This window comes from Cebidichthys violaceus, unplaced genomic scaffold (genome assembly GCF_023349555.1).
Source record: "Cebidichthys violaceus isolate CVI_PGR_0920_01 unplaced genomic scaffold, fCebVio1.0.p SCAF_23, whole genome shotgun sequence".
Lineage (NCBI taxonomy): Eukaryota > Metazoa > Chordata > Actinopteri > Perciformes > Stichaeidae > Cebidichthys > Cebidichthys violaceus.
Window position 1 is genome coordinate 6,779,196 of NW_027176406.1, and position 13,304 is coordinate 6,792,499.

The 13,304-nt window shown below is 43.8% G+C and overlaps 1 protein-coding gene across 4 annotated transcripts in view; it reads right to left on the reverse strand.

Moving 5' to 3' along the window:
* Positions 1–2,553: 2,553 nt before the first annotated feature.
* The window catches only part of cyth1a (cytohesin 1a), a 38,786-nt gene continuing 28,035 nt past the window's right edge, over positions 2,554–13,304 (reverse strand). For 3 of the 4 annotated variants that reach the window (XM_068719199.1, XM_068719198.1, XM_068719200.1), the window contains exons 4-13: positions 12,636–12,702; positions 12,419–12,537; positions 10,989–11,069; positions 10,665–10,777; positions 9,733–9,881; positions 9,515–9,627; positions 5,946–6,024; positions 5,791–5,859; positions 5,214–5,368; positions 2,554–4,611 (exon numbers count right to left, since the gene is read on the reverse strand). In XM_068719199.1, the coding sequence (XP_068575300.1) occupies positions 4,533–4,611; positions 5,214–5,368; positions 5,791–5,859; positions 5,946–6,024; positions 9,515–9,627; positions 9,733–9,881; positions 10,665–10,777; positions 10,989–11,069; positions 12,419–12,537; positions 12,636–12,702 (1,024 nt within the window). In that variant the 3' untranslated portion in view covers positions 2,554–4,532. The remainder of the gene's footprint in view (positions 4,612–5,213; positions 5,369–5,790; positions 5,860–5,945; positions 6,025–9,514; positions 9,628–9,732; positions 9,882–10,664; positions 10,778–10,988; positions 11,070–12,418; positions 12,538–12,635; positions 12,703–13,304) is intronic. The other variant, XM_068719197.1, reaches the window with a different exon arrangement.

Below are 13,304 nucleotides of genomic sequence, written 5' to 3' on the forward strand. Positions count from 1 at the left end.
TGTGAGTAGTGTTTTTCGTATTTGTATAAACATGATAGTAGTGTTAATGGAGATCTAATGGGATGCTGTTTTCTGAATCGGCCTGACAGCTTGATGAGAACAAGCGTGACTCACACGCTACGCAGCTTTTATCTTTAAAATGCCGACTTCAAAGCACCACCCCTCTTAAATGAACTTGTAAATTGTATGCAAAACTGAAAACCGAGAAACCTGTTGAAGCAAACGTCATGCAGCTGTGAACTGGTTTTGAAAACGTCCGCCATTGCTGTGTTACATTACCTTTGCGTGTTTGTATGTACACACCACACGCCAGCCTGTGTGCAACATTCTTTGCCTGCATGAGCCCCATACGAGAAAGGGCCCTTCTCATGCCAGCTGAGGTCAGGTCCGGACACCGTGGGGTGCACCCTTCTCCCGCCGCGGTGGGCTGAGAGGCAGGGGGAGGCCTCCAGTGCTTCTGGGAAACAGTCTGGGCCTAATTGGAGCCTCACATGTCTCCACTTACTGGAGGAGACGGAGGATCCCACTGCCTGCGTCTATGAGAGCTGCAGCAGACCCGTGCCTTTCCCCCTTCATCAGCATAACCACACAGTAGTGAATTCACCAAGAAGGCCTGACATGACAGCATGACTGAGCACTGTGGTCTGGGCTGTCTCAGCGCAGTGAGGTCAGGTAGGCTACACTGAGCTTCCTATTATCCTTTTAAAAGAATATTTGACCTCGATACAACCCTTTCGGTACAGCTTGTTCCAAGATTCTCCTTTCTGTGCAGAACATGCACCTTCCTCGTGTTGTTTCCTCTTAACTCATTCTGAGTCAGGACTGATGAAACCACCCCCCCCCCCCCCCCCCCCCCCCCCCCCCGGTATATCACATTCTCCTTAGCACGTACATCAAGCTCAAACTCACATTAAAAAAAAAAAAAGAACTTTTCATGTGCCGTGTATTCCCGCTGCAGTGAGAAATACGAGAAGTGAAGAACAGCGCAGATGGTGAAAAACAAAGCGTACCCTGCTGCTGCTGCTGCCTCACCACCACCACCACACATTCTCAAACTTCTTTTCACTGTTTTTTTTTTCTCTCTTGCCGTGGCAATGTGCCTCTCGTTTCCCATCAGTCACGGTCGCCTCCTTGGCCCTGCTCTGTAATTCTCAAAAACGTCGTTATCATCCTGTTTTACAGCAGCAGTGAAAAATATTGTTTTACTGCAGTTGCTCAAATAAAGAGTACGGTCTATTTCCAATCCACCAAAACTCTATTTATTTAATATCTGAATGTGCAGATGCACAGCAGAACGTTTTACAAACGCCTTCTTATCATAGCATTTCTCAATGCACATCTGTTTCATAATTTGTCCCCCACCCCACCCAAAACACTGCAGACTATGGCCCAGACGAAAATAAACACCTATTTATTTAATCTCGAATTTCGGTCATAATTTGGTTTTGCTGGGAAAAAGGATTTTCTAATCTTTCACAGATCAAAGAGCTTTTGAAAGCAATTCTCTGCTCAGATAAACACGCCTCAACTTGAATAAAGTCAGGTAATCACAAGAGGGACCCGTTTTACTTTACCACTGTACTTACTCCCAGTTCAACATTACCCACGGGCCTCTGCAACTACAATGCACGTGTCAGTGCAATTATGCATTAACTGTGAATATTCAAAGGTGACTGAAGTCAATTTGTGCAACTACAAACTGCTTTGAATATCAGTTTTTTTTTCAATATCAGTTACGCATTTAAGACGCTGAAAAGCTGATTTGTTTGTGTCAGCAAATTTGTGCAGACTGCTCAGCATTTTATAGAAAATATGAATCTAAATGCAGGAATGAAAACAACATTAAGGTAAAATATTTTTCATAAAGTAATTTAATATATCCCACAATATCTGAGAGAGGCTCAGTAGACCCTAACCGACATCCAAAGATGCATGTGCATGTGTATTTTCAACTGCATTTTAGTCGGTTTCCTGCATGCCTGTTCCATTGAGAAAAAGTCATTTCTATTGATTGCTTTTCCAGGCATCATTTAATATGATACACATTCACTTGTAAATATCGACCTTTCCCTGCTGCCTCGACATTTGTGCCATAAATACTTTAAAAGCAAGCTTGTGAAAAGATATGACATGTTATGGAGCTGTAAATAAAGGCTGAATTGAAACAGTAACAAGTTGGTTTTTTTAAAGAGGGTAAATGTGGTTGAAATAATTCAAACTCATGAAAGTTGTCCACTTTGTCAAAACAGAGCGGGAATGATTCAATTTCAAGTGGAAGTAGTATTCAGTATTCATGGACATACAGCATGCTGGCCTCACCTTTCCCATAATGTAATTGGTGATTGATTGGACATGACTAATTGGGCTGTAATTAATAGGCAGCAAAAAAAACAAAAAACATGTTAAATGTCCTTGTTTGCTGTATAGTAGTTAAGATTCAGCAGGATGCCTCTACAGTGCTTATCACACACTGCCACCTGCTGGAGTTACTTTATTACTGAAACATGAGCGGATGTTGACGTGCAGTTCTTTAAAAGACACTCCCAGCCGGCGTTGGGACAAATTTGTCTTTATTTTAGCTTGATTAAATGGCAATGATACAAACCTCAAATCAAACATTGAACAGAATACCAAAAGAAAATGGCACAACTAATAAGAAACAAAATGAGGACAAAATACCCACTATACATTTAAGTATGTACAACTCTGATAAATAAACCAATACTGTCTAGAATTATGATTGTTTTGCATTCTTCTGTATTTCTGTAGGATTAGTGCACTGAGAGGAGCAGAGAGAGGGAGCAGACAGGGAGTGAGGATAAGGACCAGCAGGCACAGATGAGACGACTGTAGACGAGAGTAGAAAAGACAGCCGCTTGATGAACAACTCAGGTCTGCGTTTGCAAAATTGTACCTCAACGCAGTTTTTTTTTTGTTGCTATCTGACAAAATGACGAGTCGATGTGACCAACCATCCATCCTGACCTCCATCTTTTGGTTCACCACAGTACGTTCCTCATACGACTAGTAGTTCTGTATTGTTTCACATCACACTTTGGATCCTGAGACGGGGACAGCCCATTCTTTTCCAGGCATAGCTCCAATGAACCACACACACACATATATATTTGTGCCGCTTTAAAGCCTCTACAACAATATGTCATATATTATGTCTTATACATAAACAACCTGAAGCATACGTACAGCTTTCAATGAGGTCGGGCCGACGGCTGGAAATGACATGTGATTTGTTTTACCTTTAAATAGGTAACCCTCGACAAAGAAAACAAATTAAAAAGGCAGGAAAGCAAATATTAAATGTTTGACTGGGAGAAGAAAACTGTGAATTACTGTCGCTAACCAGCAGCTTTTGTCATCACATTTCACCTAGAGTGCCAGGCACCGTGCAGCAGTGACGTAAACTGTCCTAACAATGAAATTAAGTAAAAAGGAAGCGGTTTTGTGTTTGAAACTAAATATGAGAAAATGTATGGGAAGAGAAAATAAAAAAGGACAAACTAAGACCTCAAAAAGAAGCACAGGGTAATGAACACGCGTCCCTTTAAAAAGACTCTAATCCCCAGGATGCATCTCCAGGACCTTCAGGAAATGAACAGTGAGAGCCAGATCAAACACGGAGACCCCGTCCAGACCAGCAGACACCTTCATCTGCAGCCGTCACATTTACAAAAAAACAGTTCAGTCTGGGACACAGGTGAGGCTTTCACTCCTCACATGGCTGTCGTGTTGTGAACAGAATCCATGTCAACGCCCACATGGAAAGTTTCAGAACATCGTAACAATCTCCTGAGTGGCAACTTTTTTTTTTTTCTTTTTAAACAGAAGTTTTTCTTTTCTTTTTTCTATAAAATAAACTGTTGGCAAATCAAACCCTCCCTCCCACACCCTCCCTTGCGAGACCTTTCTTTTTCTACAAAAGCAAACAAACAAACAAGACTTTAAGAGGAATTGACATTTAAAGCTGTAAAAATAGACACGTATTACCGTAACGTATTAAAGCACATCAGAAAAGGTCTTTTCTTTTCTTTTTGAAAAGCGAGGAACATTTTGGTTGGAGTGCCACACTTGGTCAGACCTGCTGAGTTTAAAATGATGTGTGCTACAGGGGAACGGCATGAGTGTTTGCATGGTGTGTGTGTGTGTGCACACAATGTGTATGGGAATTGTGTTAGTTTCTTAAAGCATCTTCAAAGAGGATTTTGCTGAGATACACAGCAAGATTTCCTTTACGACCTCATAGACAGAGAGCACACAAAGCTGACGGAGAAAGAGAGACGGGAGGTTAAGAAGACGCTTCGGCCACGACTCTTATCTAGAAACCCCAGCATGCTTCCCCTTGTTCTGGCCTGTAGAGGCCCAAAGCCAGACCTAGTATGTGTCCTAGAGAAATCCCCCGGAGAGGTCTGAGGCAGACATCAGCCTCGGCGTCTGCACCGACCCAGACGGGGCGAGCAGATTGCCTGGACCCCGCTCTGCTCTGTCAAGTGCAACATCTGGAGTGCTGAGCAGCTCTAGTGCCTCTTCATGGACGACACCTTCTTCTTCCTGGCTGCCAGCATTTCGTAAAAGGGGTCCCTGCTGATGGCGGCTCTGTGGACACACAGATGCAAAGGATAACGTCAGTGAGCGAAGCGGAACGGCGCAAGTGTGCAAATCGCTGCACTTATGCGGGACTGTTATGTTAGACATGGTGAATTTGCATGAAAGTAGGGAACATTATTTCAGTTTTTATTGTAATTTATGTGTGAACGTGTGTGATTTAAGTCAAATTAGGTTGTCTGCAATACCCGATTTTTGTACGTACTTAGAAGGAAGTGCTCTAGATAATCAGCACGGTAAAAATCTACCACCATGGAGGAGAGATGAAGAGGAGGCACGTTGGGAGAGCCGTGAGGCAAAGATACTTATGTGTAGAGTTAATTACTGCACTTTGAATCAATCAATCTCTCTCCGAGTCAGAACTCGGTCAAATTTGAACTTTTTTTAGATTCAGTATCACTTACACTTTCTGAGCATAAAATCTCTGATGTTCATCGCAAAATTAAGTAAATACATAAAAAGAAAAAAAATCCAGGCTAACTCACTGACTACATGGCGATATTATACTTCCTGTTTGCACCCCCCCCCACCCCCCAAATGATGGGAGCTGTAGATCCAACACGTATGCAGAGTGAAGGAGAAAAAACATTTACTTGATGCTGTTCATCCACTCCTCTTTCTCCTCAGCAGTGGGGGCCGAGATGCGGTAGAAGGTGTGGTTGCCCTCCACCACGCGTCCGTCAGCCTCGGTCTTGCACGCTTTTATCACCTGGTCCTTGTTGTCAGGAATGAAAAGCTCGAAGCAGTTCTGGAGAAGTGAAGGGGATGCAGGTTAGAAGTTAGAGAAAGTATGATGACAAGACAAGAACAACTGGATTCATCAAAAAAGCAATAAACTATTAGCTCATGAAATCCCTCTTTATGGCATATGTTGTGAGTAAGCTACTGGCAGCAAATATGGTTGTGTATGTAAATGCCTATCAAGCAGTCATTGTCAATTAGATGTCTATAGTATCTATTAAATAAATCTGTTTGATTTCTACAAATGTAAAAGTGATGCATGGTAAACACTACAGCAGTGGAAACTCAGCTAAAATAATCCTCAATTTTCTAAAAGGGCTGCACTAAAGAGAGTCCTTTATTTAGGAAATGTGTTGTAGTAAAACCCAAATCTCTGGCCTGACTGTGTGTGTAATCACAGGAGGAACCCGTAGAGGGAGCTGTACTCACGGGCTTCTTATCCTCCACCTCCTTGATGCTCAGGTTCTCCAGTGGGATGATTCCTCTGGGCTCCTTGTCCTGGACAAATATTTAAATATGTGAGGGACGGTGTGCAGAGGGCGCAGATGATTCTCTGTGGCCTGAGAAAACTGAGCTGTACTCACTGTGGTGTACTCAAAGTAGTACAGACAGTTGTCTGTGAGGATGAACCACCTCCTCTTCCAGGTTTTAACTCGTCCCCCTGTGGAGCAAACAGCCGGCGTCAGAGAGGCTCAGCAAGAAAAAGAAAAAAAGAGAGAGAGAGAGAGACGAGCACCGAAGCACCGGGTCGAGCAGCGGACAGGCAGACAGATGTATGGGCAGACAGACAGATGACGGCTCCACAGGACTCCTTTTACCCAGAACATCCCGCTATTCACCCTGATCCATCATCGCACCATGCGCTCTGAAAACTCTGCTCACTTGGCCATGTTTCTCTTTCCTTTAGTTGCTGACTCAGAAGAGCCAGGATCGATAGACGGTATACATATCTATGGAGGAGGCTTTGAGGAGGTTTATATACATATACACATGTATACCTCTCTTCTAGTTACTCTATTTGGGTGGTACTTAAATAAGTTCAGTTGGTGCAAAGCCCTCCGATGACTATACGAGGGGTGAATGTGGAAAGTAAAGAGTCACTAAGGATTAAAGTTCTCTTTCAGGCCCAGTTGGGGGCTCCCTGGTTAACTTTGTACCCCGCTGATCTGTAGGTGATCTCTGACCCCCCTTTGTCACCCATACTTCCTGTGAGGGGAAACCTGATCACAGTAGCAGATGGCCGCTCTCACGCTGGGAAGATGGGATGCCAACAAAATGAAGAGCGGCGAGAAGCCCGGCGCCTGGAGCTATGCTCGGATTCTCTACAGGCATCTCAGACTTGAATTTCCTGTTTTGGCTTTGTTAAGTAACTTCTCGTTCATATAGGAGCAGTGTCCAGTGAGATCATGACATGAAGACCTAAGCCTTGTCTAGACTAGGCTATCCCACCACCAATCATACAAAAAAGCTTTGTGAAACCCATCTACCGGGATAGAGGAGGCTTTGAGGAGGTTTACAGACATGTAGAACACACGTGTATTATCATATAGCAGCGGTAGCACTGTATATGATATCCCATCATATCACAAGATGCCATGATAGGTCAAACACTTCAGTCTATGCTTGTTATAGTCTACAGACGCCATCGACACACGCTTCACTCGACGGGCAGAGATGGAGAAGCCCCTCTCGCCATCTCCACCCGTCAGTGTGTTGCAACAACAAAGCAGACAAACAGAAAACACAAGACGCAATGGCAGAATCACACAGCTGACTGGCTCGAGAGTTGATTGGGTTGTTTTGGAGGTTGTGTGAGCGGGTTTCTTGGTCACGTGTGTTCCCGTCACTCCCAAGAAAAAAAAAAAAAAGAGAGAGAGGTGACCTCCTCCCGTGCAAGAATGTCTGGGACGAGGCGGGACGTCCCAGCGGATTGTTGCAGAGATGTGTGGACGGTGCTGGCCCGGAGTGGAGCTGAGCGGGGGGGGGAAGAGGCTGGGCAAGTAGAGGTTCAGAGGGAACAAGTCATATCTAGTTGTTGTGAATGATTTATCTCAACAGGATGAATTAGAAACTGATTCTCTTTTTGTTATACAAGGGCTCTTATTTTGTAATTAATAGGAACGATTCCTAAATTACAAGAATGCAGAGTCAAACTACTAACCATGTGCACTTTACATGTACAAGCATGCATCATTTAAACCATGCCTGAATCCCTTTGGGCACACTCCTCTGCCCACGCTTCTCTCCCACAGTCCGGTCCAGTCCGATCCGGTCCAGCACCACACCATTAACCCTTCAGATCCATTTACAGCATCAGATAAGGAGAGCAGAGCCACGTTGTGGAAAAGGTGCAGTATTCCCTTTCCATGCGACCAGAGAGCAAACAACAATTAGCCAATGGGTAAATGGGTTCATGATCAATTTGGAGAGTCAAGCAAACTGTCCCTTTGTTGTGTTCACTGTATGGAAAAAAGGCATAATGCAGCTTCCAAAAAAATAAAACAAGAGATCAAAAAGAATGACCACCACAGCATAGAGAGAAAAAAAAAAAAGAGTCAAACTGTTCAGTGGAGCGGTCACAAAGCATCAGCTCCCCAAGCCCACAGAGATAAAAGAGAGTGGACGAACCACCAGCTCAATGACAGACTGAACAGACAAACATCTGAAGTTCAAATGAGTCAATGGAGAGACGCAAAATAAAAAGGATCTACAGACAAAACAACCTGCATGAACGTATAAAAAAAAATGAGGAAGAGAACAAAAGCATGGCGGACCACCAAAAGCACCCGAGAGCTGAGAGATGGACTAGCGTTTGGGAAGAGCAGGTGTACATACCTCCTGAGGAAAGACAACAGCCAAAATCATGGGAACAAACAAACGAAGAGGAAAAGAAAACAAAAAAAATTAAAATTAAATGATAAGGAATTATTGCACCACAGTCCTGTTAATCTGGGAGGCTTTGATGCACTGCTTTACAGCTTTCATTTTTTTATTTGCTGTACTTTTGCAATGAGGGTGAACAGGTTTTACACCTGCTGTTATTACACCAGCCCACATGGGGGAGTTCTACTCATTGTCACTGTAAAGCACTACATTAAATATCGCCTCCACTTCGGTCCATTTCTGTTGTATCCAGTAATTTACCTTCCACCCAGATTGTTTTACTCAAATCTGCCAACTTGGGAGTCATTGGAGAGAGAGCAATTGATCGCTTTCTTGGTGTAGTTTGTTGTAAAGATTCACAGTGATTGGAAGAAGATTAAATTTTACTTCTAACATTCAGGCTTTTTTTAAAATTAAATTCATTGTGAATCTGTACAACAGTGAGAGATCTCAGAGGAAACAAGAGGATGAAGAGTTCAGGGGACCAGGGTTGTGCTTTTCTGCTTGTAGAGCGATTGTGTGACCAGTGAGAGTAACAGCTGACGTCCTGTGAAACACTTGTAACAATACAGGTACGTGTGTGTGTGTGTGTGTGTGTGTGTGTGTGTGTGTGTGTGTGTGTGTGTGTGTGTGTGTGTGCCGGAACATATGTTGAAGTCAGAATTTAGCAAGAGGTCAGGACAAAAAGGCCCTTAAAACGTCAAGAAACACTGCTAAAAATAAATTTTTAACACTAAGACAACTCCTTTGTTGTTAAAAAGTTCCACGGCCTGCTGGGAGTTTCCACAAAAGAGACAAAGTATGCGTTTCAAATCTCCAATAAAATCAGGATCAAACTGATGTGTATGTGCATTATGTGCATGTTTGTAAGTGTGTGTGTGTGTGTGTGCATACACTTTATTTACAAGCTACAAAAGTCAGTATTTGTGCGCGTGCTTGCATGTCAGCGTATGAATATGCTCCGTCATAAATATTTCAAAGGCCTCCGCATGTCTCATGGCCACATTCATAATACATGAAAGCCGGCAGAGATGTCTTCAGATGTCTCGGGTTGAGTGTGTACAAACCTATCCACACTCACACACACACACACACAGGCTATTGACCTCAGAGTAGACATCACTTTGTGCAGCCTTGAGATAATTTACCAATACGTGCTGCTGTGAAAACACAACATGAGGTAATCTATCAGCACTGACGAGAGCACCATTATTTTTGGAAGATCATCATGAGCCCAAATAACTGTGTTCATGTATTTCCCCCCCACTCACCCAGTTTTAGCAGCCAGCCCTCTCTGTCTGGGTTGAAAAAAGTGTGTGTGAGGTCGTTGCCGTCATCCTCGGGGATTTTGAAAGGCTCATTCTTGATGCTGTCGTACAGATTCTACAATTAAAAAAAAAATAGTTGACTATGAATCCAGAGCAGGTTTGAGGAGAAATCCCTCACAGGGAGAGAAATAAATAACTTGAGTTTTAAAGCCGTACTGACCCTGAGCAGGTCCTCGGGTAAGTCTCCTCCATCGTTGATTCCTCTGTTCATGGAGATGAATCGTTCCACAGAAGGCTTGTCCTTCACATTTGGGTTGTGGAGGCTGGTGTTTAGCATGATGATGGCAAATGAGAGGATGTAACAGGTGTCTGTAACACACACACACACACACACACACACACACACACACACACACACACACACACACACACACACACACACACACACACACACACACACACACACACCATAAGAGAGGGATGAGAAATAGGTTGCTGTTTACCATAAAAACTTCTGCCAGTGTTTAATTCAGTGCTTAAATATGAATGTAAATGAGCTGAGCTGAAAGGACTGCACTTAAGGGACCACAGTCAAACAGAGAGGAACAGATAGGCGAGGCTTCATTAGCGAGGAGAGTGGGTGGGAGTGGGTGGCTGCGAGTGGGCAGCTAAGTATGCATGTGTGTTTCTGGATAAGCACTCTGATCTGTGTGTGTGTGTTTGCTAAAAGACAGCATGGCCAGCACCCGGCTGACGCAGCAGCACTTTATCTGGCCCGTTAGGCTGTTGAGAAGACCCCATGCATTATTCACATCCATCTGCATCCATGTTAGAGGCAGGCGGCTGTCTGCTGTGGGCATTGTTTCCCAAAAGCCAGACACCCTTCCAGAGCACGGTTCACATCAGCAGACTTTCTGTCTGCTAAACAAAGCAGTTGAGATGTGATTTCCTTTGGCGTGCCATTAGATCTCAGTGCGATATGGAAAATGAAGTGCTCCAGGGAGTCCAACAGAGAGTTACGACTAGTTATTAGCTATACTTCAGACTTTATCAACCAACTATTGCGACAGAAGACCAACGGAAGTAATTTTGTCCTGTTTCACTGTGCACATATTCACAGCTTTTTGGCTTTTAATGGCGTGACGGCGCTACCTGTGGACTGGAAAACACCAGGGTTGCACCGGCAGTAGCGCTGAGCGAAGGCCTCCATCATCCGGTCGATCTTCTGAGCTTCTCCCGGTAGCCGAAAACTCCACAGGAACTGTCTGTCAGGGGACACGGCTCTTTAGTCAGCAACGTCCACAATGTCAAGGCTGAATGACTGAAACTGACAGCTGCATCTTCAGGAAAGTCTTAAAAAATTGTATCACACATGATTTACATAACAAAGGGGCGGGGCAAAGCTCCGAGGATCTAGTCAAGGACTTGGTGAGTATGGAGCAGACCTGAGCAGCTCCTAGGGAGATGCTGTCTTACCTTAGGGCCTGAACCAGGTTGAGGTCTGTGAACTCATGAAGCTCCACAAAGGCGTGAAGGACTTCGATATTGAAGTCATCTCTACAGGAGACAAAACATGGCAACATGGCTTATTGGTAAACATTTCAAAAAGTTATTTTAGGATAATTGTTTGTTCTATACAATGTCAGAAAATGGTCAATAATGTCCATCACAAGCCCAAAATGACCAAAATGGAATTCTACTTTTGTCCGACCCTAGTTCAAAACCAAAAGATTCTCAACTGCCTCTCAACTTTCTTTGTCATAAAAGACAAAGAAAAGATAGGATCAGGGGATTTTTGGCATTTTAAAAGAGTACTACACCAATTTAGCACTGCACTCCGATAACGTAGACTCACAAGGGACAGTTAAAAAATACAAAATACATGTGGTAATACTCCAAGACCTGTAAACACACTAAAAGGTGTACAATTGGTAGAGTTCCCCTTTAAAATCATTATTCAATGCATTCAAAAGTGTTAATAATAAATACATTTTTGTTGATGGATTAGTCGTCTAAGTGTTGAAGCTCAAAAAAGATCATAACCTCCAATGAAATCTATAAAAGTGGATTTTAAGGATGTATTTGGCGGATGCTGAGGAAGGCCAAAACTAAACCATGCTTATTTAGTTGCTCTTCCTAAAAGTTTGATCACTGAAAAGTAGTCCCCATCAGGAGCGTGTCTGAGGACCGAGGTCTGTGATACGCCGCATACTCCCATCAAACACCCACCACCTCCCTTTAATTTATCCTCTAATCTCCATGATGACATCATTCCCGGCCTTCAGAGTAAATGATCTGCCCTGTGGGACCATGTGGAGGCTCTGAGGGGCTCTCGCTGACAGAGTCGTATCCAGTCACCAGCGTCCCAGTGGAAGAGTGACCAATCGCATCTCAAGGCTCTCGTGCTGCTGCTCCGGCCCCTCCTCAGGGGAATCAAAAACACTCGGAGAGCTAGATAACAATGAAACGAGGAGCATCCATCAACAGCCTGAACTCCATTTCCTGGTTTGACCTCAAAGACCACACCCTGACTGTAGTCCCTGAGCGGTGCGTAATGTACATCAGGCCTAACACCATTTCCTGTGTTATGTGCTCGCCGTAACGAGGACGGTCTCGGCTCTCGAGTGAAATCTTTAACTGCCCTGCATTCCCGAGTAGTGAGTCTCTTGATCTTATGAATGAGTAAGATAATCAAAGACAGATGGAGGCTATTGAGTAACGGACATCGTCTCCAGAGAACAGTCTAAACGTGGGACCAATAATCCGAAAGGATGGGCGTATGCCTAACCGAGAGGAAACGGCAATACGGAAAATATGCACTCGCTATTCAACGCTTTTATCAAGCACATGGATGTGTGCTGGTGAGACATGACGGCGCGATAAGAGGGAAAAGTCTTCATCCCGACCTCTCTCCGAGGTAATCTCCGATGGCCGTTTTGTTGAGGCCCTCGCCCTTGTAGAGGAATTGAGCGATGTCGTCGCTGGTATTCTTCAGCAAGTCGTTCTCAATCAGGAACTGGATCCCCTAAAGAGAGAGACGGGGCCCCGGGTTACTTCCTGCTTCAGAGAACATGTGGGATAAATTACTGTTTCTGAAGAATCACAACAGTTTCTTCCACCTACCTTTTTGGGGTCCATGTTAAATTTCTTGCGCCCCATGGCCACCTGTTTATTTCTCTGCATATTTTTCCTGAAACATAAGGGAGTAGATGGTTGTACGTGAACAAAAGAGCTGCAACTAACGTTTCTTTATTGATAATCTGACTTTCTTAAGCATTTGGTCGATAAAATGTTATAAAACTGTACAATAAATACCAATTTCAATTACCTGAAATTGTCTATGTCTTTAACTTGCTTCTTTAGTCTGACAAACTGAATATTGTGATTTTATTTCATAAATTTTCATTAATTTCCTGACAGTTCCATTAACATTTTTCATTTGTTTGGCAGAGGCCGGCTTCTCCTCCCCCTCCACATTGATGACAAAGCATTGATTAAGCGTTTTAACATCGTCATATGTGAACGTCTCATTTCTCAGGACTCAAGTTATTCGGGGGGGGGGGGGGGTCAAAGTGCATTCAAAACAGTCCGCCGTCACCATGGTGAGAGGTCACCATTTCTCTCCCACTGATTCACTCGCAGAAAACATTCCTCTCGGCTCTCGTCTGCCAAAACCAACACTTGACAGCAGCAGCAGCACGAGCTGCATGTACTTTATCCAAGAAATGGATGGAAGGAAGCTCTGATCACAAGAAGGTGCTGCGACCTTTTAATGGGGTTTTTAGATCCACA